Source organism: Tamandua tetradactyla, chromosome 1 (assembly GCF_023851605.1).
Source record: "Tamandua tetradactyla isolate mTamTet1 chromosome 1, mTamTet1.pri, whole genome shotgun sequence".
Taxonomy (NCBI): Eukaryota; Metazoa; Chordata; class Mammalia; order Pilosa; family Myrmecophagidae; genus Tamandua; species Tamandua tetradactyla.
In genome coordinates, this window is record NC_135327.1 from 69,638,697 (window position 1) to 69,663,568 (window position 24,872).

Here is a 24,872-nt window from a genome sequence, read left to right on the forward strand (position 1 = left end):
GACTGTGACTCGAGTCCACATTCCCCATTAAAAAACCACAAAGACACCTTAGAGCAATGTGTGATTCCTGGACTGATGCAGGGACTTTATCAGGCTGAATCTGGGACACCTTGTCCTACCAGCAAAAGGATTTTCTCTGTGACTACCAGGAGCATGTCAAGAAGACAGGAAAATCAACTTGAAAAGAAAGACTAGAACAATAGAAAGCAAAAAGAATAAAGATTGCACTGGGTTGAAATGTATCCATGACCTAAAAATTCATGGGTTCCCAATGACAATAAGAATCGAAAACTCACCTGCCACCTTTGAAAGCTGCTAGGAAACCAAAACCTTGAGGAAAACAATGCATCACGCACTTATTCTGCCTTCACCTATGAACTTGTATCCCTGGACCCAGTGACACTCATCTTTGCAGCCCCAAGAGTGGCTTCTCCACGTGCTTAGTGAGTGTCTGATAGATTAGTAGGGTGAGGCATAACTCCACCAGCAGAGAAGATTTTCTCCCATAGCTATCCTAATTACCTCTGCAGACTGAGGGAAGTATCCATGCTACAGTTTCCCAACAGAACCTGTCTATTAATCTAGAGGGTGACTAGGAAAGCTGTGCCTTCACCCTGAGGCTCAGGTCCTTTGTTTCCCATCTCAGATGTCTTTCAAACCTCTTAAACATCCCCCACACCCTGTAGGCTAATTTTCTGCCATTTTTCAGACCTACCACTACCTCCATACTGTACTACCTCCTAGTAGTCCCAGGAAAAGAAACTTTTTACCATAGCACAGACTGCTGTAGCCTCTCTCTCTCTTTCTCTCTCCGGTTTTGCTAAAACTGCCTTTCACTCAAGAGGCCTCCAGGTACACATTGCTCCTTGGAGGGGAAGCCATGCCTGAGCCAGGAATGACCTTGGGAAGATGGATGGGGGCCAAGTTGGATCTTCCTTGCACCCACCCCGCTCCAAGGACAGGTAGGCAGCAACATGACTGTGGACCAGAAGCCCTGGGCACCTGACCTCCCAGCTTCCCATTGGAGGGAGATCCCCTGAGAGGAGGGAGTGCACCTCAGTCTACCAGTACACCTAACAGCTAAGCCAGACACCTGCACTCTCCAGGTGCCACACTTCGCTCAAATCCCACACGACTAGCCTGGATCCCTTTCCACTCCTAAACTGAAGTTTGCTTCTCAAACATTACCCCTAGAGAACCTCTACTTCCCAAAGCTCTGAGATATTTACTGGTCTGGGTACAGAAGGGTCGTACAACTCAAATCTGCCTACTGCAGGCATGACATATTTAAGACTCACAATTTATTTTATAAAATTCTTGTGAATTGGTAATCTGAAATACAGACCTTTGTGTTTATTTTGAGGTTTTGTGTTTATGCTATAACTGGAGTTTCCCTGAGAAATGTTGAAAACATTAGACAGTACATCCTGGAGTCTGCTGTCTTTAGGGACTTTTTCTTGGGGGTGGAGAGTGGAGGTGGGGTGGGGAAGGGGCTGGTAACAGTAGGAAGGGTCAACCAAAGAGCTGTGCTGGGGACATGAAGCCAGGGAGCCCACATCAGTCCCTTGCCAGCTCTGCAAACTTGGGCAAGAAACAATCTCACTGAATTTCTGTACGTTCAACTTAAAATGATGAGCAAAGTGGCTTTCCCCGGAGTGCTGTGCCAACAACGGAGTGAATGGTGTGTATGCTGGTTTGAATCTACTGCGTACCCCAGAAAAGCCAAGTTCTTTAATCTCGTTCAATATTGCTGAGTGGGATCTTTCTGATTGTTTCCAGGGAGATGTGACCCACCCAACTGTGGGTGGTAACTTTTGATTAGATAATTTCCATGGAGATGTGTCTCCACCCATTCAAGGTGAAGTTGCTTACTGAAGTTCTTAAAAAGGGAACTATTTTGGAAAAAGCTTTAGAGCTATCAATGACACAGCCACAGACCCTTGGCCATGCATAAAGAAAATGTCCCTGGGGAAACCAGCAAAGAAGCCTGGAGAGAAAGCTAGCAGACATGGCCATATTCACCATGTGACCTTCCTGCTGAGGGAGAAACCCTGAACATCATCAGCCTTCTTGAGCCAAGGTATCCTTCTCTGGATGCCTTAATTTGGACATTTTCACGGCCTTAGAACTGTAAACTTACAACTTAATAAATTCTCCTTTTTAAAAGCCATTCCATTTCTGGTATAATGTATTCCAGCAGCTTGCAACCTAACACAGAGTGTAATGTCTCAGTTACACCTACATTCCTCTCTTCCTCCTTTACACCAGGGGACTTAGGAACTGAGACCTGGCTGGGTTGAGTGTATTTCAGTCTGCCCCTAACCCTGTGCCGCTGTCTTCTGTTACCCACTGTCTGTTATGGGTGGGCATTCTTGGCCTTGGGTAAACTGCTGCGGGCATTGAGTGGCAGCACCATCTCATCCTGCCCAGGACTCAGGGCCAATACTGGGAGCATCGCCCCCTGCTGTTTGCTCCCACTCCCTGAGGCTCAACAAATGGCAGACATCTGTGTCACCTGCCAGGAGAGGGAAACCCCTCTCCCGTTATATTTTTGTGAGTTGTTTTTACATGTATTGAGTTCATTTCCATTCTTTCAGCAAGTCTGTGATGTGGGCAGGGCAGGGACAGGGGTTGTTATTAGCCCCTTTTTAGAGATCAGAAACCGAGGTGCAGGTAGATGACTCAGACAAGGTTGCAAAGCTCCGGACAGCAGTCTGGACCACACAATACACAATCCTCAGTCCCCTGGGATTCCTTCAGAAGCTCGGGCTTGTCAGACTCACTGTAATTCCACAAGCACATGGGGCCTTGGGATGACCCCTTCCAGTTCCTATCCTTCCTATCCTTACCAGTTCCCTAAAAAGCCCCGAAAGACAGCAGGCTCCAGTATGTCCCGTCTTAATGTTTTCAACGTTTCTCAGGAGAACTTCAATTATAACATAATCAGTCCAACACAAAGCCGCAAAATAAACACGTGAATTATGGACCAAATGTCCAATTCACAAGAAATTCTGTAAAATAAATCATGACTCTTTCAAAATATTTCATGCTTTTGGTGGGCAGATCTTAGTTCTATCTCCAGATATGCAAATAACCAGGAGCTTCAGGAATTAAGAGTTTCTCTAAGGGAAATGTTTCAGGAGAAAATTCAAGCTTAGGACATGGAAATGAGTTGAGACTACGTGTGGGATTTGGTGCCACAACACCTAGATTCAAAATCCAACTCTATGACTTACTGACTTTGTAATTTTGAGAAATCCATTTAGAATTCCTGAGTATCAATTTTCTCATCTTGTTCAGCGGGGTAATAAGAGTTTCATCAAAGGGTACTGTGTGGTTACAATGCTGTAAACCGCACATAAAGCTATACACAAACACCAATTCTTTTTGCTTTTCCTAAAATAGTCAGATTTACACTTTCTTTCCTGTTCTTTGCCTTGCTGAGGTTTCAAATGATAAAATTCGGGCTTTAAATACAGCATACAATCACATTATCTGTATAATTTTCTGCGAATCCTTCATAAAAGGCTTCAAGAACTCACTGGGAGAATTGGAAGCCCTTTGGGGCTCCAATAAATTGTGTTTATTGTTTGAACTAAAGGTCCATTCAGTTCTGAGCCGGGTTAAATTAAACAAAAGACCTAGTCAATGGAAAATAATCATACTTTTGTCTCATCACCTGTCATATTTTCTAATTCCAACCTCATGCCTTTAAGCTACAAACCTCATCCCTATACCATGTGCCCCAGACTCAGTGAAATTCGGCCAACGAGTAATTACTTCAGCTTATCAGCAGACATCTTCCCAGTGGGACACATCCCGCTCCCTACCCCTGGTTATTTTCTCATTTACCCCATCCTCCTACAAGTCTGAAGCACATCCCACATACACAGTTTGAGGTCGACCTCAATCCCACAGGCTCCAGAAATCTTTCTTTTTCTAGGACTTTTCTCCTTCAGGGTATGAGATGCTTTTCACACCTGCAGCAAAGGAGAGGAACTGAGGCTCCTAAAGGCTGATGTGCCCTAAGTTACTTTGGCCCAGAAGCCAGGAGACTTTTCCCTTTATGTCTGGAAACAATGTGCAAGACAAGTATAAAACTGAGGCGTTATTGGGCAGGCAACGGTGGCTCAGTGGCAGAGTTCTTGCCTGCCGTGCCGGAGACCCGGGTTCGATTGCCAGTGCCTGCGCATGTTTAAAAAAAAAGAGGCTTTATTAACCTCATCACGTTTCCCACCAGGCAAACTCAGCTGGCTGCTCCTATAAGCCCCTGGCTCCTCCAGGCAAAAATAACCCTTTCCCTCTCCCCACCCCCCAACCTCCCACTCCTCTAGTACAGCACATGATGACTAGCCTCTCTCTGCAAAATCTAGACACAGACCTTACACTTTTCACAAAATATTAACTGAAAATGGATCACATACTTAAACGTAAAACACAAAACTATATAATTTCCAGAAGAGAACATAAAAGTATTATGATTCACAAATGAAAAAACTGGTAAGATACGCTTTATTGAAATTAAAAACTTTCATTCTGCAAAAGACACTGTTTAGGAAATGAAAAGATAAGCCACAGGCTAGAATCAAATATCTGCAAAACACATATCTGATAAAGGACTTGCATTCAAAATACACAAAGCACTCTTAACATTCAATGCGAAGAAACCAACAAGGTGATTTTAAAATGGGCAAAAAATCTAAACAGACCCTTACTTTACCAGAGAAGATGAACAATGGTAAATAAGTACGGGAAAAGATGCTCAACGTTCTATTTCATTAGGCAACTACAAATTAAAACAAAAAGATACCACTGCATACCTATTCAAATGGCTAAAATCCAAAACACAGATAACACCAAATGTTGACAAGGATGTAGAGTAACAGGAACTCTCATTCATTGCTGATGGGAATGCAAAATGGTACAGTCACTTTGGAAGGCAGTGTCTTACAAAGCTAAACGTAGTCTTACCAAATGATCTAGCAATCGCTCTCCTAGGCATGTGTCCAAATTAGTTGTAAATTGATGTCACATAAAAATTGGCACATGAAGATTTATAGGATCTTTATTCATAATTGCCAAAATTTGGACACTACCAAGATGTCCTTCACTACGTGAACAGATAAACTGTGATACATCCATGTAATGGAATATCACTCAACAATAACAAGAAATGAGCTATTAAACCACAAAAAACATGGAGGTATCTTGAATATACATCGCTAAGTGAACAAAGGCTGTCTGAAAATGTTACTTACTATATGATTCCAACCGAATGATATTCTGGAAAAGGCAAAACTATAGAGGCAGAAAAAGATCAGTGATTGCCTGAGGTTGGCTGAATGGGGTAGGGGATAAACAGATGGAGCTCAGGGCATTTTTAGTGCATTGAAACTATTCTGTATGATACTGTAATGGTGGATATACAACCTTACCCATTTGCCAAAAATTGATATTCGCTCATCAATTGCAATAAATGTACCACAACAATGCAAGATGTTAATAACAGGGGAAAGTGAGGAGGGGAGTGGACTATGGGAACTCTAACTCTGTTCTTCCTACTAAAAAAATAGGGGGAGAAAAAGTCAAGTTGTGGCTACGAGCAAACTGGAAATGTCCCTTACACTGCACCCCTTCTAAAACTCATCCTAAAGTTCCTTCCATGTTGACTACTGAAGCTATTTCTCCTTTCTTCTCACTTCACCTGCAAACTGTTAGGAAATACTTTTTTTTTTTTAATTTGAGGGGAAAACAATAACTCAAATGAATACGAAGTTACAGGATTATCGATACAGCTGATGACTTAAAAGCATGCCAAGAATATGACATTAATTCAGTCTGCCAATTCTCCATCTGCCCTCACTATGTAATCACTGCCCTACCGTGCACAAGAATAAAATGGCAACACAATGAAACATTATTTCCATATTCTCAGCAACAGGTCCCTAATATAGATACTGGGCATTGAAAATTACAGGATTTCAATGGAATTCTAGGATTGCCAAAGTTCCCACAGGAACCAACCGTAAGAATGTTTGAGTGTGAGAAATAAATCAACCTACTTTCATTTACAGAAGAATTGGGAGATTTTCCTAGTCACCCACCTCTTTAGAGGCTGAGACACAGGACAGAAGTTCAGATCACCTGACCCCTGGGCCAGAGATGCTCAACTGCATATTCCCGGGAGAGCAACCAAAGGATTCTGGGAAAAATCCAGAGTTGTGTGCCCAGCAGGGATAGGAGGGGGTATGTTTCCAGAACGGGAGGTGAGAGAGTGGGTGGGGCTATCAGCTCCTGATCCTCTACTTCCACCCTCCCCTTCAATGCTTATTTAGCCGGACAAGTGGCAGGTGGGATGTTGACAAGGACATAGAAGAGGAGGTTGCCACCAGCCAGGCCTCTGGGGGTGGGGATGAGGGTGGGACAAGGTCAGGACAGTGGTCACTTCAGGGGACAGAGATGGGGGTGATGGTGAGGGCCTCAAGGATGGGGTCGGGAAAGCTGTTAATATTCCCTTCTTGTCCTGGCAGATGGTGACATGAGTGTGTTCACTTCTGACAATTCATTATCACTACTTGTGCATTTTTCTATATGTTTTACTCTACAAATGTTAAGGAAAAAATCCCAGGGCCTTAGTAAAACCCAGGTACTAGAGGCAGCCATGAAAATGACAGGAATTAATTTCTCACCATCCTGGAAGGAGGATAGTTGAGAGATGTATTTAATTTTTTTTTTTTTTGGTGGGGGGTACATGGTCTGGGAATCAAACCAGGCCTCCTGCATGGAAGGCGAGCATTCTACCACTAAACCACCTGGGCACGCTGTGTTTAATCTGTTTAAAGGAAATAAACTTGACATTTTTTGCACAACACAAAGGTGAAGAATTATTTGTCATAATCTGGTGTCTAACTGGGGCTCAGAAGGTATACTACTAAGAGCATGTTGGGGATTGAATCATGTCTCCCTGCAAAAGGCACATTCAGGTCCCAACCTCTGGTCTTGAGGGTGTGGTCCACTGTAAAAAGGATCTTTTGAAGATGTGACTTTAAGGTGTGGCCCGGCTGAATCAGGTTGGGCTTTTTTTTTTTTTTAATTTTTAATTTTTTTTTAAAATACCAAAAAACACCGAACAAACACAAACATTCTTAACTTTTGATCATTCCATTCTACATATATAATCAGTAATTCACAATATCATCACATAGTTGCATATTCATCATCATGATCATTTCTTAGAACATTTGTATCTATTCAGAAAAAGAAATAAAGACAACAGAAAAAAATTCATACATACCATAACCCCACCCTTCCCCCTCACCAATCACCAGCATTTCAATCTAAATTTATTTTAATATTTATTTCCCCTATTATTCATCTTTATTCCATATGCTTTACTCATCTGTTGATAAGGTAGATAAAAGGAGCATTAGACACAAGGTTTTCACAATCACACAGTCACATTGCAAAAGCTATATCATACAATCATCTTCAAGAAACACGGCTACTGGAACACAGCTCTACATTTTCAGGCAGTTCCCTCCAGCCTCTCTGTTACACCTTCACTAAACAGGTAATATCTATTTTATGCATAAGAATAACCTCCAGGATAACCTCTCGACTGTTTGGAATCTCTCAGCCATTGACACTTTATTTTGTCTCATTTCATTCTTCTCCCTTTCAGTCGAGAAAGTTTTCTCAATCCCCTCATGCTGAGTCTCAGCTCATTCTAGGGTTTTTCTCAATCCCTTGATGCTGAGTCTCAGCTCATTCCAGAATTTCTGTCCCATGTTGCCCGGAAGGTCCAAATCCCTGGGAGTCATGTCCCATGTAGACAGGGGAGGGTAGTGAGTTTGCTTGCTGTGTGGGCTGGAGAGAGAGGCCACATCTGAACAACAAAAAAGGTTTTCTTGGGATAGACTCTTAGGCCTAATTTTAAGTAGGCTTGACCTATCCTTTGTGGGGTTAAGTTTCATAGGAACGACCCCCAAGATTGGGGGTTCAGCCTATTGCTTTGGTTGTCCGCACTGCTTGTGAGAATATCAAGAATTCAACTTGGGGAAGTTGAATTTCCCCCCTTTTTCACCATTTCTCGAAGGGGCCTTTGCAAATACTTTTTTTATTCACTGTTCAAATCACTCTGGGATTTATCAGGGCATCACTCTGGATAAACCAACAAAATCTCATGTCCTACTCAAGGTTCCATGTACTTATGGTGTTCAATTAAGCTGTCTACATAAGTTATATTAGGAAATGCACTAGTCAAAATATAAATTTTGTGTCAGGTTGGGCTTTAATCCCAATTACTGATGCCCTTTATAAACAGAATGTAATTCACAAAAGTGTTGGAGCCATGTGGAAGAGAAAGGAGAAGACAACAACGTGCACTGCAGTGAAGTAGAAAAGCCAAGGACCAGGGATCTCCGGCAGCGGGCTCAGAATGCCAGTCTTCACAGAGAGAACATTGCCTCAATGATGCCTCGATGTGGGACTTCTCCTAGCCTCAAAACTGTTAGCCCCCAATAAATTCGCATTGTTTAAGCCAACCCATTGTGCGGTATTTGTTTTAGGAGCTGGGAAACTGAAACAGGGTGTTTTAAGGCTCCCCTCGCCAGGCTGAGCACTCTCCTCTAGCCGAGAGACCGAGTCTTGATGTCTCCATCTCCAGGTGGCTGCCATGCAGTGGGCTCTTAGAGTAATGAATATATTTTAAGGGCTATTTGCTTTGAGGTATTTTATTCTCCCGGTAAGCACTCCATGGAGTAAAATCTATTAATAATGATAATAAAAATATGTTATTGAACATTATGGGCTAAGCAAAAAAAAAAAAAACCTACAAGGAAGGTATTTTTGTTAGCCATGCATTTTACAGACAGGAAAACTGAAGATTCTTGTGATTTACTAACCCACCCCAGGTTACACAGCTGCCCAGGTTCCTAAATTGCCTTTCCCTGCTTTAACCCAGGATGAAGGGAAATCTTGAGTAGCCGGCTCAAAACGGGCCTTCAGGCAACCCTTCCAGGGCTGCCTGCTGATCCTTTCTTATCCACCTCTGCATCCCCTCAGAGGTTCCCAAACGCAGTTCCTGGTCGTGCTCCCGCAGGCCAGAGCTCCTGCAGCATGTGCTACTACAGTCCTGCACTGAGCCAGCCCCCAACGCCCTCCCAGGCCCCTTCTCATCGGCCCTGCACGTCCCACCCTTCTCAGCCCACACTACCCTCACCCACGGGTATCCTGTGAGTTCCTACCCCTCCTCCATGGGGCAAGCCTCCCCACCCTCAGTTTCCCTTCTAAAGTCTACTTGACACAATAGTGTCAAAGCAAGTTTATTTTTTGCAAAATTAAAATCTTTCTTATTTATCCGATTATAAATGATATCTTTATACTCTGCATAGAAAAACCATAAGAAAAGTACAGTACAGTTTCTCAAGATCCCACTTTCCAGTAAGCTACGTCTGTTCAGTTTTGCAAGACACCCTGTATATGGCTCTTTATGTGCACATGCACACATATACATGCAAATATCATACACACACAATCACATGCACACACATGAGCAAATGTGCCTGCATACTAACACACGTGTGTACACACCTTTGTACAACAGACTAGTTTTACATGACATTTTATTACCAGTGTTCCTCACACAGCTGACCAGGTCAGTTTGGGGATATGGTGTGTTAGGGGTGCCACAGGCTCCCCCTAACCTCCAAGACCACAGCGGCCCTGGCCCTCACCCACGGCCTTTCTGGGGAATCTCCCAGCATGCCCTTCACCTGGCCATACAGGTGTTCCTTGTCTCTGGTATTTGCTATCTCTGAGCTTGTGGAAAATCCACCCCCTTCTCTTATCTGTTCCTCTGATTACTCTGGCTCCTTGCCTGGAAGGCCCTTCTTCCTCTTTTCTATGAATTTTGATAAATTACAATGCAACCTCTCTCAATCCTAGGGATGGTGGAGAGAGTGGACCCTGGTTTCTGAGCGTCCCCCTGAGGTTCTCGTCACCACATTCCACCGGATGACAATTAATCCATGCTGCCACATTTCCCAGTCCGTCAGTTCTTGAAGGACCAAAACTCAAAGCCTTTTATGCGTGAGGATAATAGTAATAATAAAACAGCAACCCTATCCATCATTAGACATTTTGAATGTGCCACATCACAGGTAAAAAACGAAGGCACAGGAAGTTGAAGTCACTTAGCCGAAGCCACGCAACTACAGAACAGAGCCCAGGTGTGCAAGCAGGCAGCAGCTCCCAGGGCCTGTCCTCCCAATACACAGACCACGCCTGGCCCAGGCACCTTCTAGTGGCTTCCGGTACCTTCTGGCTCCTTCTCACGGCTCTGCTTGAGACTGCCCTCTCCCAGGGAGGAGGGTGACGCATGGAAGAGGGAGGTGGGCTGGAGGCCGGGAAACTGGCTAAAGAGGACAAAGGCATGAGGGCCTAAGGCTTGACACAGCCCCTTGCCAGAGCAGAAGAGGGAGCTGCACTGACCTTCCAGCGAGAAAGGACCTTGATAAGGAAGAGTTGGACAAGAGTTTTCCTTCCTGACACCCAGGGCCTTCTTCCTAAAGACAGCTTCCTTATGCAATACCTATCTAGTAGGAATGGGCAGAGCCAGAAGACAAGAACTAAACTTTTAAATTTTACTTCGGAGTCTCCTATACATCAGGCACATAGCCGAGTCCGATGTTTATTTGTCTCTAATCCTTTAAATACACAAAGGAAAAATCAGCTCTCTGAAGAAGGTTCTAAAGAAGATGAGGTCAAGGCAAATGGTGTTCTACAACTAAGTGTCGTGATGTGCTTCGAAATTCATTGCTTTTTTGTACATATGTTACTTTTTACAAAAAAAGAAAATAAACAAACAGAAAAAAGAATTGAGTTTTGTAGGATGCTGGTTTGAAGATTGATTTCCAGGGTTTTTTTTGTGATTTAAATATGTAAAGTATGCAGGAAGTGTTTTTATTAAGCAAAAAGAGTACTTTTTTCCCCTAAAGTAAAATAAATGATTGTTGCAGAATAAGAAACAGGAAAGTGTAGGACAAAATCGATAGATATAGAAAGTTGTAGAAGACTTGTTGGAAGTGAATTTTATTGATTGCGGTTAAGATTGGCTAAGATTTTATAGCTTTATAAGATTTTTAATAGTTCCCTTATCAGATATTTCTTTATGCAAAACAAAATTTGGTTTTCACTCAGTTAAAATGACAATTTTTTTTTGGATTATTTGTTTGCTCTTACCGAGAAGCTGTAGAAGGTTTTTAACCATCTGAGCAATTTGCCTAGACGACAAAGATTCTATGTCTTATCAGGCCAAGATACTGATAAGTGACCATCTCCTTCCTTATTTAGACAATGCCTTTCACTTTTAAAAAAATTATGTTTTTAAAATCATGTTAACTCCTCTATTTACTTACTAACTTTTATGTCACATTGGTTAAACAAAAAACAAGAACAACAAAAAAAAATTGAAAAAAAAAAAATAGCATGCAAATGGGCAGCTGGTGAGGGCCAGCCTGGGGCTCCGCCACCAGGACCACTTGTCCCAGAGCAGCTTTCTCCCCTCCACCTCAGAACCAGGGGCCATCTTGGCCAAATTTCCTTCTGTAATCAACTTAGAGTTTCTCTCCCTTTAGCTCCATTTGTCCCTGGGCAAGTACCTTTTTCATGTCAATCAGATAAAGTCTTCAAAGAACAGGGAGGGCAGAGTGGCCCAAGGGGAGGATGCTGAGTCCCAGTCCTGAAGAGGCTGACAGGTCCCCTGGGGGAGGTGGACAGGCAGGTCTGAGGAGGCCTGTGGGGCGCCACCTTGGTCCTCACAAGGTCAGTGCCTGTGGGATTGCCAGGAATGCCCTGAACCAGGAGTCCAGATGCACCACAATGCCTCTGCCACTGGCCTGCTACAGGGGTTCTTGTTTATTCTTTCTTACCCCTCTCTTCCTGTTCCAAAAGCACATCTTGGGTGTCCAAGTGGCAGGAACTGAGAGTGCACCAAGAAGAGTGAAGTGCCTGGATCTTGGAACTCACATGTACTTGCTGAGTAAGATAATTAAGACCCATAAATTGAGCCACATTAATTCAGCTCACTTAAAAAAACAAAACAGGGCGGGCCACGGTGGCTCAGCAGTTCTCGTCTGCCATGCCGGAGACCTGGGTTCAATTCCCAGTGCCTGCCCATGAGAAAAAAAAACAAGACAAAAAAACGGATTTAAGCATTATTTACCCAAATAAATCAATCAATGAATTGTTTTTCTGAGATTTCTGGATTTCAGAATTATGGATATGGGTTTGTTGACATGGAGACATACATCAAAAGTTACAGCTCCTTTTTCATTTATGGTATATGGAGTGGCTAGAGCGAAGTACCTGAAACTGTTGGAACTGTATTCCAGTAACCTTGATTCTTGAAGACAGTTGTATAATTACATACTTTTACATTGTGACTGACAGTGTGATTGGGAAAACCTTGTGGCTGACACTCCCTTTTACCAGGGTACAGACAGATGAGTAAAAAAATAAAAAAATAAGGACAAAAATAAACAAATAATGGGGGGGATAAGAGGTAAAAAAAATCAAGTAGCTTGAAATACTAGGGAGGGGTAAAGGACATGGGATGTCTGAGTTTTTTCTTTTTTCATTTTATTTCTTTTTTCTGGAGTGATGCAAACATTCTAAAAATGATCATGGTGATGAATACACAACTAAGTGATGCTATTGTGAGCCATGAATTGTATACTTTGGATGAACTGTATGTGTGTGAAGATATCTCAATAAAAATACTTTAAAAAAAAAAAGCTACGTAAATGTTCACTAAGCGTTCACTGCCTTCCTCATCATAGCTCCATGGAGGTGATAAAACTGAGCTAAGTGAGGCCAATCACCCTCAACAACCTTATTCAGCATGGATGCTGATTTTGCAGTGGGAATATTAATGCTTCATTAAGGTGCTACCTTATGATACACAAAATGCGTACTCCATCAGCAATTCTGAGAAAACATTATTAATCAACATTTCCAAACAAGACTAATCTTCAAAACTCACAACTACCACAACTCACCCAATACAAAATAGATCATTCCAGTAGCCCTATCACTACTTAGTAAATTAAATTTAGTTATGTAAATACCCAACAAAAAGAAATTTCTGGGCCCACGTGATTTAACTGGATAATTATGTTAAACAGTCACAGAAAAATTAACACCAATTCTATACAACCCATTTCCAGAATACAGAAGAGGAATTCATTTTATGAAGCCAACAGTGGTAGACTGAATTATGTACCCCCTCAAGACATGTTCTTAGTTTAATCCACATTCCTGTGGGTCTGAATCAAGATGTAAATAAGACCCTTTGAAGACGTGTTCTCAGTTAAGGTGAACTCATCTGTGAGTAGGACATTCCAAAACTCTATTCAAGTGTAGCTCAACTGAATCAGGGCGGGCCTTAATCCAAGTTATTGGATAAGCAGAACAAATCTGGATGCAGTCAATAAAAGAAGAAACCAGAAAAGCAGACACAAGGAGAGATGGTCATGTGACAGAAGGCAGAGAGAGACGCCAAGGAAACCAACAACTGTTGAAAGCAAGCAACAACATCTACAGTACCTCAGACTTTGGGGAGAAAGCACGGCCTTGCTGTCATCTTGATTTTGGACTTCTAACTTCCAAAAATGTATAACAATAAATTATTGCTTAACCCAACCCATTGTGTGGTATTTGTCATGGTAGCCCTGGCAAACTAAATCACCAGCATAACACTAATACCCAAATCAAAGACACTATAGAATAATATTCCTTATGAATAGAGATGCAAAAATACTTAACAAATATTAGCAAATAGAGTTCAGCAATATATAAAAAGAGTTATATACCATGACCAAGTGGAGTTTATTCCAGGGATAAAGGTTGATTGAACACTTAAAAATAATTCTATATAATCATCCATATTAACAGGTAAAGAAGAAAAATCATAAGATCCTATCAGTTTATACAGAAAAAAAGGATTTGACAAAATTCAATACCCATTCAAAATAAAATTTTTTCATCCACTAGGAATAGAAGGAAACTTCCTCAACCACATAAAAAGCATCTACAAACACTCTACAGTTAATAACATACTTAATGGTGAAAGACTGAATGTTGTTTCCTTAATAACAAGGAATAGGCAAGGATGTCCACTCTTACCACTTCTTTTAACCAATGTGTCAGAAGTTCTAGCAGTGCAATAAGTCAAGAAAAGAAAAGAAAACACATAGCAGATTCAAAGGGAACAAATAAGACTGCCTGTCTTTGGAAATGACATGATTTTCTATACAGAAAATCCCAAGGAATCAACCCCTCCCCCCAAAAAACTTGCCTCCTAGAACTAATAAGCCATTTCAGCAAGGTTGCAGGATATATGATAAACATACAAAAATCAACTGTATTTCTATATACTCACAACAGACACATGGAAATTAAAATTTTAAATGCAATATCATTTATAATTTTTAAAAAAGCTTAAGACTAAATGTACAAATTTAAAAACGTTTTTGCATGAGGAAGAACAAAGGAATGTTAGTATGTAGGGTGTTGAAAATAGACGGCAATTCATATTTTAAAACTTTAACTTATGTATGAGACTAAAGCAAAAATGTTTATTTGGTACAAAATTGATATTTTGACTAGTGCAGTTCCTAATATAACTTATGTGAACAGCTTAACTTAACACCATAACTACATGGAACCTTGTGTAGGTCATGAGATTATGTAGGTTTGTCCAGAGTGATGCCCCGGTAAATTCCAGAGTTATTTGAACAATGAATAAAAAAGCATTTGCAAGTACCCTTGGGAGAATGGCGAGAAAGGGGGAAAATTCAACTTCCCCAAGTGGAGAACTCCTGATATTCTCACAAGCAGTGGGGACAACCAAAGCAATAGGCTGAGCCCTCAATCTTGCATTTGTTCACATGAAACTTAAGCCCACAAAGGACAGGCAAAGCCTACTTAAAGGTAGGCCTAAGAGTCACCCCCAGGGAACCTCTTTTGTTGCTCAGATGTGGCCTCTCCCTCTCAGCCAACACAACAAGCAAATTCACTGCCCTCCCCCTCTTTGCATGGGACATGACTCCCAGGGGTGTGGACCTTCCTGGCAACGTGGGACAGAAATCCTAGAGTGAGTTGGGACTCAGCATCAAGGGATTGAAAAATCCTTTTTGACCAAAAGGGCAAAGAATGAAATGAGACAAAACAAAGTGTCAATGGCTAAGAGATTCCAAATAGAGTTGAGAGTTGGAGGTTATTCTTATGCATTATATAGATATCACCTTTTTAGTTAAGGTGTAATGAAGAGGCTGGAGGGAATTGCCCGAAAATGTAGAGCTGTGTTCCAGTAGCCATGTTTCTTGAAGATGATTGTATAATGATATAGCTTTTGCAGTGTGACTGTATGTTGTGAAAAACTTGTGTCTGATACTCCTTTTATCTACTTTATCAACAGATGAGTAAAACATATGGATTAAAATAAATAAATAATGGGGGAACAAATGCTAAAATAAATTTAGTAGATTGAAATACTGGTGATCAGTGAGGGGGAGGGGGAGGGGGCATGGTATGCACGAATTTTTTTCTTTTTTCTTTTTATTTCTTTTTCTGGATTGATGCAAATATTCTAAGAAGTGAACATGGTGATGACTATACAACTATGTCATGATAATGTGAGTTATTTTTTATGTACCAAGAATGAAATGATCATATGGTAAGAATGTTCATGTTTATATGTTTTGTTAAAAAAAATTTTTTTAAAGCTTAGGCATATATCTAACAAAACATATATAAGATTTGTATGCTAAAAGATATAAAATGTTAATAAAAGAAATAAAATAAGTTCTAAATTAATGGAGAGACATGTTGTATTCATAGATTGGAAGACTCATTTCTCCCCAAACTGATAAATAGGTTTAATGCAATTCCAATCAAAAAGCAAGATTTTTTTGTAACTATAGACAATATCATTTAAAAATTTATATGGAAAGGAAAAGGGATTAGAAGAACTAAAACAGTTTTGAAAAAGAAGAATAAAGTTGGAAAGAATCAGTCTACCTGATTTCAAGACTTATTATATAGCTACCATAATCAAGACTGTTTGAAATTGGAGGAGAAATAGACACAAACATCAATGGAATGGAACAGAGAACCCACAAATGACTCAAAAATACACTCAACCAATTTTTGACAAAGGTGCAAAAAAGAATTCAATAAATGGTGGTGGTATAATTGTACATCCTTAGGCAGAAACAAAAACAGAAACAAAACAAAAACAAAAAATCTTGACCTAAAACTTACACCTTATAAAAAATTAACTCAGAGTAGATCACAAATTTGAATGCAAAATTTAAAATTATAAAAGTTTTTGGAAAAAGAAAAATATACATAGGTTAAAGTCTGTGGTATCCAGACTCAGGCAAAGAGTTCTTAGACCTGACACCAAAGGGACGATACATTAGATTAAAAATTAATGGGATCTTATAAAAATTAAAAACATTTTCTCTGTGAAAATATATAAAATAATAAGACAATGAAAAGACAAACTACAGAGTGAGAGAAAAAATATTTGCAAGTTGCATATTTGCAAACCACCAAGGACTGGTATGTAGAATACAAAAAGAACTCTCAAAACTCATCATTAAAAAAATCCAATTAAAAAATGGACAAAAGACACAAACAGACATTTCACTGAAGAAGATGTACAAATAGCCAGTAAGCACATGAGAAAGACAGCCAACATCATTAGCCATTAGAGAAATGCAAATTAAGCCACAATGAGACGTCACTATATACCTATCTAAAATGTAAAAAAAGAAAAATAGTGACAACACCAAATGCTGGTGAAAATGCAGAGAAACTGGAGTTTCCACACTGCTAGTGGGAATGCAAAACGGTACAAGGCCTCTTAAAAATTCATTCTCAAAAAACTCAATGTGACCCAGGATTTATACCCTTGAGCAATTTTCCCAGATAAAGGAAGAACTATATTCACAGTAAACCTGTACACCAATGTTTATAGCCGCTCTACCACATAATTACTCAAAAGTAGAAACAACCCAGATGTACTTCTGTGTGCAAACGCTTCAATAAACTGTGGTGGATCCATACAACAGAATACTATTCAGCAATAAAAAGGAATGAACTATTGATACCTGGATGAATTTTGAGGAACCTAAGCTGAGTACAAGAAAGCTGATCTCAGAAATTTACATGGTTTGATTTATTGATACAACATTCACTGATATGAAAAAATTATAGAAACGAAGAGCATGTTTGCTGTTACCAGGGGTTGGGGAAGGGAAGGGAGAAGGTAGAGGGTGATGGGTGGTTCTGACCATAATAAGCCAACACAAAGGATCCTTACGGTGTTGGAAATGTTCTGTGTCTTGACTGTCAATGCCAATGCTCTGGTTGACATATTATCCTGTAGTTTTACAAGATGTAACCATTGGGCAACCTGGGTGAAGGGCACATGGGAGCTCTCTGTATTATTTCTCCCAGCTGTGTATAAACCTGCAATTATCTCAAAAAGTAAAGATTTGACTTCGTATGTTGTGTATCTTTGCCTTTTATTCATTTTATTATGCTATAATTGTGTTTATTATTGGTATATGATGAACTGAAAATTATTAAAGGGATTGCTCCTTCACCACAGACAGTTTAGGAGGCTCTGCCTTCAACCGAATGCAAAATTCTCAGTGAAATGGAAAATGCCCATTAGCCCAGGGAGGGAAATGGGTCCCTGGGTACCCACACCATGCCACTTGATGTGGTGAAGCAAAGTCATGAGAAAGCATGAGAATCTGCACATCTGGAAGCTATGTGGATGGAGGGAGTCCTACAAACCCACCCACACTGTGGTGGGCTGCTCCTCAGGAACCACGCATAGTCGTTAGCAAGAATGAATGGATGCTCTCCTTTATGAGACACAAACGGGCCTCAACACAGCCTGGGTTTCAGAATCACCCAGGCCTGTGTTCAAATCTCAACTCAGCCACTTACATTCTGGATGAACTTGGGCAAGTTACTTAACTTTTCACAACTATGATTCCCTCACGAAAATCATGATGAAAATGCCTATTGCATAGGACTGTTGTGGACAAGAAATGCAAAGTGCTGAGTCCTTGCTTGAGACTCAAAACCTATGGCTCAATGAATTTGTTATGCAGAGTTCTAACACTGAAAGGCAAGTGTGGAATGGAGAAATTCAGAAGTTCATTTGGTCAAACTATTCTTGTCTGCAAGATCTGCTGACTGTGAGAACCTTCTACTAGTCCAACAGGATGGAACAGAAGTTACGTGAATATTTTTAAGGCTTCCTCTGCTCTCAGGATCCAAACTACTTCTTGGGAGATGCCTGAAGCAGTTCTGCCTCTGGTGCACCTTGTCTTTGCCACTAATTTTCTGTGTGACTATGAAAAAGTTGTGTTCCCTCTCTGGACTCCAATATCCTCTGACTTGCTGAACTTCTATGATTTCAACCACCAAGTCACATCAAACTAAAACTAGTAAATATTTATGTATCCTAATCAAAGCCCATGAATTCTGTGATAAGTACAAAGAAAAGGGAATTGTTGGCAAGTGGTTGGCTTTCCTGTAAAACCAACGGGGAGAATTTGGGAGCTGGAAGTTTGGGCGCCCACAACCGCAAATTGAATATTTCATTAGGGTCTCTGGTGCAAGGGAGAACTGGCTTCCCAGAAACACATTCTCCCCAGTGCCAGAGTTTTACTTTTCCCATCTTAAAGCAAGTCAGACTTAGGAAACCTCCATTTCCATTTCCTGCCTCTCCTCTCCAGATCTGTTTCTCAGTTTGGCATTTGGCTTTCAAACTTCTTACTCCCTGGACCTTTGCTCACGCTGTGTACTCAGAATGCCTTTCCTGGCTTCCCTGTCCACCAAAATCCTACACTTCCTCCTGCAACTGCAGGTTACCAGACAGATTTAAGCCTGCCTCCTCTGGCTTTGCTCACTGAGATAGTGAAATCCATTTAGTACGGATGGTTATGTGCATGAACTTCGGGCATGCATGCCTGGGTGTGTATTTCTCTGTCTCTTAGTGACTGTGTAAATTCGGAAGGGCTCTGTGCCTTACTCTTCTTATCGATCATATGGGGTGAATAATGTGCCATTCCTTCTAGGGATGTAATAATTAAGTGAGCCAGTATTTGTAAGTATTTAACACTTCACAGAGGGAGTATTAGGGAAGGACCAGCTGTTATATTATTGCATTTATAGACTGGTGTTCCAGTTGGTTTTTAATCTTCTGTGCCTCTTCCAGCCCGAAGACCGTGATAACAGAAGCTATATTCATTTTCATCTCCCTGGTGCCATAGACAGAGCCCCCACTGGACTGGCTGAAAGAGGAATGGACAGTATTCCACAGTCAAGTCTTGTTACAGTTCACGGATGACTTTCCTCCATGGTTTAACAGAGGGACAGTTATTTTGGGTAAACTCAGATACGCACATTTTGAGATTACCTAAAAGGCTCCCAGCTTTTGCAGAGGAGGGAGCTAAAACACCAAGAATTGTGCTGAGCTCTTTGATCTACCAGACTTTGTTGATCCTTCCCCTAAAGGCATGCCTGTCAGTTTGCAGGTAAGCAAGCTGCTTCGGAGAAGTTAAGCAACTTGCCCAAGGCTACTGAGCTATTCAGCAAAGAAGTAACATTTGAATGTGGGCTAGTTGCTTAGAAGCCAACACTCTCTCTCTTGAAGGTACTGTTTATAAATAAAGTTGGGGGCTGAGGACAAGTTTGGGCTGGGAAGTGGTAGGGTGGTTAAGGATTTAATAAAATCTGCCTTTCCTGCCTTCATAAATAACTGGTGCTGAACGCATTTAGAGAAACGCAGGCAGTGTTTTAATACACCAGAGAAGTGTTCAGAGCCTAATGGAGGAGCAGATTTCTGTAAAAAGAAGCCACTGAGAACGAGATGGCCCCGAATTTATTTGCAAACGCTGTGGAGGAACAAGTGGTCACTGGGATTGAAAGAGGCATATCCCAAAATCAAAATTTTTTTAATCACGGATTACAACTAAGAAAAGTGAGGTTCCCAGACCGGAGACCGGGTACCTGCTGGGGTCCAAAGCCCATACCCTCCCCCCTCACATCCCAGAAGACAGAAAACTTTACAAGGACCTTCTCCCCTCTAACCCATGACCTGTGGGGTCTGCCTGTTGAGGATGGCAAATGGGCGCAGACACAGCGCTCTTCCCTGCGAAGCTGACTGCCATCCCCCGGGGCACCGAGAGGGCACGGGTCTCTGACTTAGCTGGCCAAAGCCGACCACAGCAAGGCCGGCTGCGGGACCGTCAGCGACCCATCCCGGTTTGGGACCCGTGCTGAAGGCAAACCCCCAGCAGCCAAACAAAACTTTTCAGCCTGGAAAACTCTGCCAGCGCCAGCATGGGAGACGCGTCTCAGTCTAGGGACGGTTCCATTGAGCGCCACGTGAAAGCAGCACCCGGGGAAGCAGCACCCGGGAAGAGGGGTGGGCTCCTCCCAGCATGGCGCCTCCTGCACACGCCCCCCCCCCCCCCCCAACCAGCACCCTCTGCTTACCTGGGTCATGGCCACGCGGGCTTTGGCTCTCGGGGTGTGGGGGGCCGGATGAGCGGCGCACAGCCCCTGCCGCACACGGGCCAGGCTCGCGGAGGCTCCCATGGGCTCCGAACTCGCAGGAACAGACCGGACACGCCCACGGCCCCGCCCCACCCAGGCAGCCGCTGCCGCCGCCGCCGCAGTTCGCCGACCTCCGCCAGCGGGCGCTCCTCTGGCTAGGACGCTGAGCTGGGCAGGGCACTACCGGGAAGACCCCACTTCGCTCCTCGGGTGGGACTGGGGGAGACTGAGGGAGGCAGTGCCTTCCCCTTAGTGCTGCAGAGCACACCGGGGCGTCCTGGAACCCCTCAGCGAATTGGGGGAGCAATAACCTGCGTCCTAAATGTGAAGTTGAAGAGGTTTCCTGGCAATTAATTTTCTGGTAAGGAAGAAAAAAAGTGATGCACTTTGAAAAATTCTTAGCAGGCATTTGATTTAGGCAGACTTTTACAAATACATTTTTACATATCTTTTTAAACATATGTACAAAGCTTAATCTACATTTTTTTTATTAATTAACGGAAAAAAAGAAATTAACCCAGCATTTAGAAATCATACCATTCTACATATGCAATCAGTAATTCTTAACATCATCACATAGATGCATGATCATCGTTTCTTAGTACATTTGCATCGGTTTAGAAGAACTAGCAACACAACAGAAAAAGATATAGAATGTTAATATAGAGAAAAGAATAAAAGTAATAATAATAATAGTAAAAAAAAAAACCTATAGCTCAGATGCAGCTTCATTCAGTGTTTTAACATGATTACTTTACAATTAGGTATTATTGTGCTGTCCATTTTTGAGTTTTTGTATCTAGTCCTGTTGCACAGTCTGTATCCCTTCAGCTCCAATTACCCATTATCTTACCCTGTTTCTAACTCCTGCTGGACTCTGTTACCAATGACATATTCCAAGTTTATTCTCGAATGTCGGTTCACATCAGTGGGACCATACAGTATTTGTCTTTTAGTTTTTGGCTAGACTCACTCAGCATAATATTCTCTAGGTCCATCCATGTTATTACATGCTTCATAAGTTTATCCTGTCTTAAAGCTGCTTAATCTACATTTTAATATATAGTGCAGGCAGAATATTAAACACCTTTAATTCTCCAGTAACGTGCACATCGAAAAAAAGAGATCTATAGTCTTCTTTCAGAAGATTCATTAAATATAAGAACAATTTAATACTTGTACTTAAAGTTCAGATAATAGAAAAAAGCTAACCCAAATGCTAAAAGAGGGATAACTTTGCCCTCTCCCCCCATTCAGGCTTATTCATATGCAGGTGGTAGACTCTTTGTTTGCAGTAAACTCACAACTTGGTAGACTTTTATTTTTACTTTTTATTTTGAAATAATTTCACACTTACAGGATAATTGCAAAAATAATACAAACTCAATACAGAGAACTTTAATACACTGCCCCCAACACCCAGATCCACCCATTTTAATCTTTTGCCACCTTTGAAGTATCATTCTTTATCTACCCACCCATCTATCACCTATTTATCTTTATCTATTTTCTGAACATTTGAGAGTAAGTTGTACACATCATACTCTTTGAACACATATTATTTCCATGCACATCTTCTACAAACAAGGATATTCACTTATGTGATCACTTTCAGTACAGTTTTCAAGTTCAAGAAATTTAACATTGATATAGTTCCTATATCCCACTAATGTCCTTTTGAGTCTTTTCTCCTCCATTCTTAGATCCCATCCAATGCATTGCACTTAATTGTCACTCTTTTTAGTTTCTCTTTCTTTTCTAATTGTGGAAACATGCATACAACGTAAATCTGCTCCCTCTGGAACTGGGGCCAGGGACCAACACTGGGGGTGCAGGCTGGCTCCACCACGGTAAGGGTGGGAAAGGGACCAACCAGGGCACCAAGAAGTTTCTACCGCTTATAAGGAGCCTTTCTCCTGACTTGGCCCTGGCCCCCTGACTGCAATCCTTTATCTGTTTTCTGGAGCTTTGAGAAATATGTTTCTGCCAGTTCTTGCTGTTGGTTCAAAGTATTTCAGAAGGGTGGATCCCCAAAGCTTCTTGCGCTGCCATCCTGAAGGGTTGGGGCTGACATTGTTTTATCCTTCTACTTTTACTTAACATCTTATCAAGAAGCCTCTTCCGCTATTGTTAGGTACATTCACAGTGATCATTTTAAATTAAGGCATAATCCCATTAGGTAGATTTGCTGTAATTTATTTAACCATTCCCTTCCCCCACCCCTTGTATTTAGGTTTTTCCAAGTTTTCACCATGATAAACAATGTTTCCAAGAAAAAAGCATCATTGTGAATCTTTGCCCACATGTATGATCACTGCAGGGTACAAAGTCCAGAGGGAATCCCAGGTATCAACATTTAAAGCACTTTTGGTGTTTGTCGTCAAACTCCACATCCATTTTTACCACAATGGGGCAGTTGATAATTCTTTATCTCCAGATGCGGGAGACTCAGGAAAACAATACCTAGAAACCAGCTCCTTGTTTCCCACCATGGGTTAAGTTTGCCTGAGGGAAGGATGTCATCTCTCAGCTGAGAAGTTCATTCTGCCTGTTTGAAAAAGGACCCTCTCTGCCCTCTTCATCAGCAGCTTCTGTCCTTGCTGGTGGCTTCCGGGTGGTCTCTGCGGGCAGTGAAGGAGGCAGGGATTTGCATTTTCCCTGAACACGTGGGATGATGATTTCTGCAGCAAAACCTCAGCTGCTCCAGCCTCAGGGATCAGCTCCCTGGGGTGTCAAAACCCCTGGGGGAGACGGGCTGCAGGGTCGGAATCAGGCTCTGCCACAACTCCACTGGGGAGATCTGAAAAGTAAACACAGATTTTAGTAAATGATTTTAAAAATCGACTGGGTGGGACTGTAGACTTGCTTACATGAGACCTACTCTAGCCAGCACCCCCCTGGGAACAGGGGAAGAGAAGCCCATTAACACAAAAGAAAGTGGTTGGATTTCTGTCCTATTTCCTCTTAGTTAGCAGGACAAAGCACATATTTACAGAAACTATCTGTCCATCATTTTCGGTTTTTCAAAAATGTAGTTTACGTGTTAGAGGGTTTCATTTATCCACAGATGGTGCCTAGCTGATAACAAACAACCCTGAAAACATTTGCGAGTGGGTGACGTCTTAACCTTTCAACTTTCTGTGACATGGAAAAAGGAGTTTCCATTACAGAGGGATTATGCTTACTCTCCCGAGAAAATTTCTCTGTTACCTTTGGGCTGGACTGGGGCCTTTTTCATGACACCTCATCAAATTATTTTTCAGCTGTTTCTCTCCCCACAAGATGTAAGCAGGAACCCACCTGTGTGAGCTCACTTTGGGATATGCAGAAGCGGGAAATAAATATTAATGCTTTGAACTAAAGGTCTATTAGCTTTATTTACTTAAATTTAAATGTATTGACCATATACTGTGTGCGCTGCATGCTGGGGGTACAAAAATGAAAGCACCTAGCAACCTGCCCTTGAAGAGTTCATAGCCAGGGGACCACTCCTCTTAGAAATGGCTTCCTGCCGGTTCTGGACAAGGAGAAGGCAGGTGAGAAGGAGGCTCCAGGTACATCTGCGTCCTCTGGTACAGGGTCTACCTGCACGAGAGCTTGGAAGAAGGTCTGTTTTGTTCAGAGTTGTATTCCCAGCCTGTAGCATACAGTGGGTGTGCCCTAAATAATTGTTAACTAGATGAAGAAATGAAATATATGTATGATAAGGAGCTGTATAACCTTCCAGTATTCTCTTCTTGGAGTCTCAGTGTCCCCCAACCTAACAGTCATCCCTTCCTGCACAATAAATCTATTCTCCTTTACTGCTGACCAGCTCACTGCAGAATAGCAGGAGGGCAGGTTTCCGCAGGGTGGGGTGGCCCCTCAGTCCAGGAGAAGCCCTGGATCATTCCCCCCTGGTCCTGCTGCCATGAGGCTGTACATCTTCTGAAGAATGGGGTTTCTTATTCAAGACTGCTAATAACGGCTATATCATTCTTTGAGTGCGACCTACAAACTCATTTCATACATCTGTCTGATTTGCTAAATGTGAAATAAAATTACTGCCTCTGATTTGCTAAATGTGAAATAAAATTACAGTTCACCCTCTCTCACTATCTCTCTCTCTCTCTTTAAGAATTTTAATCCCTAGTTGTTAGAACTGGTTGTAAGTGGTTCTATTTTTAACACATGCCCATAAGGTAGAGACCACATTAAACAAATATGATACTCTGGGCACATTC

The 24,872-nt window shown here is 41.8% G+C and overlaps 1 protein-coding gene across 3 annotated transcripts in view; it reads right to left on the reverse strand.

The window, feature by feature from the left end:
• TNS3 (tensin 3) overlaps nt 1-20,696 on the reverse strand; it is a 434,926-nt gene extending 414,230 nt beyond the window's left edge. For all 3 annotated transcript variants that reach the window (XM_077118747.1, XM_077118732.1, XM_077118722.1), the window contains exon 1: nt 20,590-20,696. In XM_077118747.1, coding sequence (XP_076974862.1) covers nt 20,590-20,691 — 102 coding nt within the window. In that variant the 5' untranslated portion in view covers nt 20,692-20,696. The remainder of the gene's footprint in view (nt 1-20,589) is intronic.
• Nucleotides 20,697-24,872: the final 4,176 nt, after the last annotated feature.